Source organism: Capsicum annuum, chromosome 11 (genome assembly GCF_002878395.1).
Source record: "Capsicum annuum cultivar UCD-10X-F1 chromosome 11, UCD10Xv1.1, whole genome shotgun sequence".
NCBI lineage: Eukaryota > Viridiplantae > Streptophyta > Magnoliopsida > Solanales > Solanaceae > Capsicum > Capsicum annuum.
In genome coordinates, this window is record NC_061121.1 from 235947823 (window position 1) to 235950708 (window position 2886).

At 26.6% G+C, this 2886-nt stretch overlaps 1 protein-coding gene across 1 annotated transcript in view; it reads right to left on the minus strand.

Annotated features, from left to right (window-relative positions):
- LOC107847286 (carotenoid 9,10(9',10')-cleavage dioxygenase 1-like) overlaps positions 1–2628 on the minus strand; it is a gene marked incomplete at its 5' end in the record, with an annotated part of 12264 nt that extends 9636 nt beyond the window's left edge. Inside the window, 8 exons of the mRNA XM_047400302.1 lie at positions 684–815; positions 969–1036; positions 1188–1512; positions 1625–1763; positions 1867–1929; positions 2091–2172; positions 2276–2354; positions 2449–2628. Coding sequence (XP_047256258.1) covers positions 684–815; positions 969–1036; positions 1188–1512; positions 1625–1763; positions 1867–1929; positions 2091–2172; positions 2276–2354; positions 2449–2628 — 1068 coding nt within the window. The remainder of the gene's footprint in view (positions 1–683; positions 816–968; positions 1037–1187; positions 1513–1624; positions 1764–1866; positions 1930–2090; positions 2173–2275; positions 2355–2448) is intronic.
- Between the last annotated feature and the right edge of the window lie 258 nt (positions 2629–2886).

Below are 2886 nucleotides of genomic sequence, written 5' to 3' on the forward strand. Positions count from 1 at the left end.
ACATGTCATGATCGTGTTCCTCCGTTAGTGATAAGGGTATATTTGTACCATTTATCAAAGTTCAAGGATATATTTGTACCTTTTCCATTTTTATAATTTACTTTCCCCATTCCATATTCGGATCATTTTATTAAAAATAATTATTTTATATTAATTGTCCATTATACTAAATCAAAAAAGCATTGATCAAATTATAAGTCATTTATGTATTAAAAATTAATAATATTTAATAAAAAATTAATTATATATTTTTACTTTTTAATAAATAAATAAATATGTGTGTGTGTGTATATATATATAATTTTACAAAGATTAATTAATTCGATAAATTAATAATAGTAATAACTAACTATTCTTTGATGACAATATTTTTACTTCAAACATGAGTCTGTTTTTGTAAAATGGGACGAATAGAGCACTCTTATAAGGGCATGAAAAAAATAAACATGATAAATTAATTGATCGAATTGAATAATCTTTGGTGGTTTAATTATATTAATGGATCGAATTGAGTAATCTTTGTATGGTTTAATCTATAAGGATATTAAATGATAATTGATAAACAAGAAGAATATGATCTTGGTATAATTATAACAATTGCATATATATATATAGAGAGAGAGAGAGAATGTTAACATATTTTATAAGAAAATTGACATGTAAAAATCGAAAAATCAACATACTTGAGATTGATTTGTATCTTCATTATGTGTAAATGCAACTATCCAACCATCATCCTCGTCAACACCTTCAACTTTTGGAACAAAGGCAGCTCCACTCCAAAAAGTATTCTTTGGAAAAATGTGATATTCAACCTTAATCAAATCATATTCTTCTTGTTTATCATCCTAATAAATTCAACGTAACATTAAAACAAAAATGTCAGTTATATAAATAAATTCTACACTTTAAGAAAATGTCAACATATTTAATAATATTATTGTCACAAATTTATAAGTAGCAATTACCTTAGAAATTTCAAATTGTCTTTCTTCATAATGAAGTTTGGCTAGCCCTCCAAATTTAGCAAATCCACCTGGTAAATACTTTCCTAAATTCAAGATAATATGTTACAATGAAGTTTAATTAGTAACATTAAAATATTTTTCAATAAAAATAAATAAATAAATAAATAGGAATATTTAGTGAGGGGATAACTTTTATCAAATTGAAAATAGAGTACTAACCAGAGTTAGAATAAGTTTCTGAATTAAATAGTTGTACATAACCAAATTTGTTTTTAATACCGATGAAGTGTTCATTGATAATTGGAAATTCCATAATAAATTGATGATCAGCTGTAGTTTGATTTTTCATCTTCACTGCACTTGTTATCATGTTTAATCTCCATTCACAAATATTAAAAAAAGAAAAAAGATCTTTTGATGATTCGACATCATCTTTACTGAAGCTCGTCTCGTTCGATGAGTCCAAACTCAACTCGGCCTCATCTATTGTGAGGTTTGGTCTTGGTATAATCCATCGACGACATCTACATGCCCTCACCACCACCTTTTACACATAAAAAAAAAAAAAAAGTGAAATCAAATTAGTTAAGCAATTTTTAAGTTTTATAATAAAAAAATTTGAAGTGATCAAGCTAATTAAAAAAGAATTTAAATACCTCATCTTTATCTTCAAAACAATTTATTAGATGAAATACATAACATGGTTCAACTTCAAACCATTTAATGGAATTAGCATCACCATAACGTGGCATTATTCCAATTCTTGCATAACCATCTTCATCATATTCTATTAATCTGCAAAATCATTTAAAGGATATAATAAAAAAAATATTTCATTAAATTGTAGAATAACTAGAATTTTTTTTTATATACGTAAGATCATGTTCGAAATACTTACTGTTTTCCTCTAATAAGTCTGTTTAGGTCAAGAGTTAGTGGAAAATCCAATATCACATTGTACCTATATATAATAATTGGATTTAAGTTCATACACACTGAGCTACAAAAAATTCTAACATTATTAATACTCATGTAATGTAGTTAACTATTTTTAATTTATTTTCAAATTATCATATTAGGCTTAATACATAAAACGTAAACTCCTTAGTGATAACTACGTACCTTTCTGTAACTCCCATTTCATGGCAAAGAATACACTTATTGAAGTTGAGATCCACCTTGTGAACCATTTGTTTTCCATCAGCTGAAAATTGGAAGGAAACTTATAATAAATAAATTAGAAAAATAAAAAATAAACTTCCAATTTATGTCTCTTAATTTAGCTTCGAACTAGAAAAATAACATACCTGAAATGACACCTAGCTCAAAATAAGGCTTTATTGGATAGGTTCCCATTATAACAAGTTCACCTGTAACTGGAACTTTCTATCGAGATATGTTTAATATAGTGAGGAACATGTGACACGTACAATACAGTTAAATAATTAAAATGGTACTATATTTTTTATAAACCATTCACCTTTGGATGGGCTGTGAATGATTGATTCCAAGCTCCATTGACAGTCCAATTACCCAACGTTTCAAGTGTTTGTATGTTTATCTCTTGAGGCATATGATTCTCAGAAATTGAATAGTACTTTTTTGCATGCTCAAACACATTTGTATTGCTTGTATATTTGTGAAATACACCAAATCTCAACTGCAAAACAATAAGGATTTTTACATAGAGTATTCGAAACATTATGAGTATGAGTGAATGTGTGTGTTGTATGTGTATTTTATCTAAATAAGAGCAAAATAATAAGAATACATATAGTATTCAAACTCATGCTACAATCGATTAGACAGAAGTATACTTCTTGTTTGGATTCTTCAAAAATGCAGTCCTATTCATAAAAAATACACTATCTTTGAAGCATTCTACACGCATTCGATAATATTAATTTGTGAAGAATCT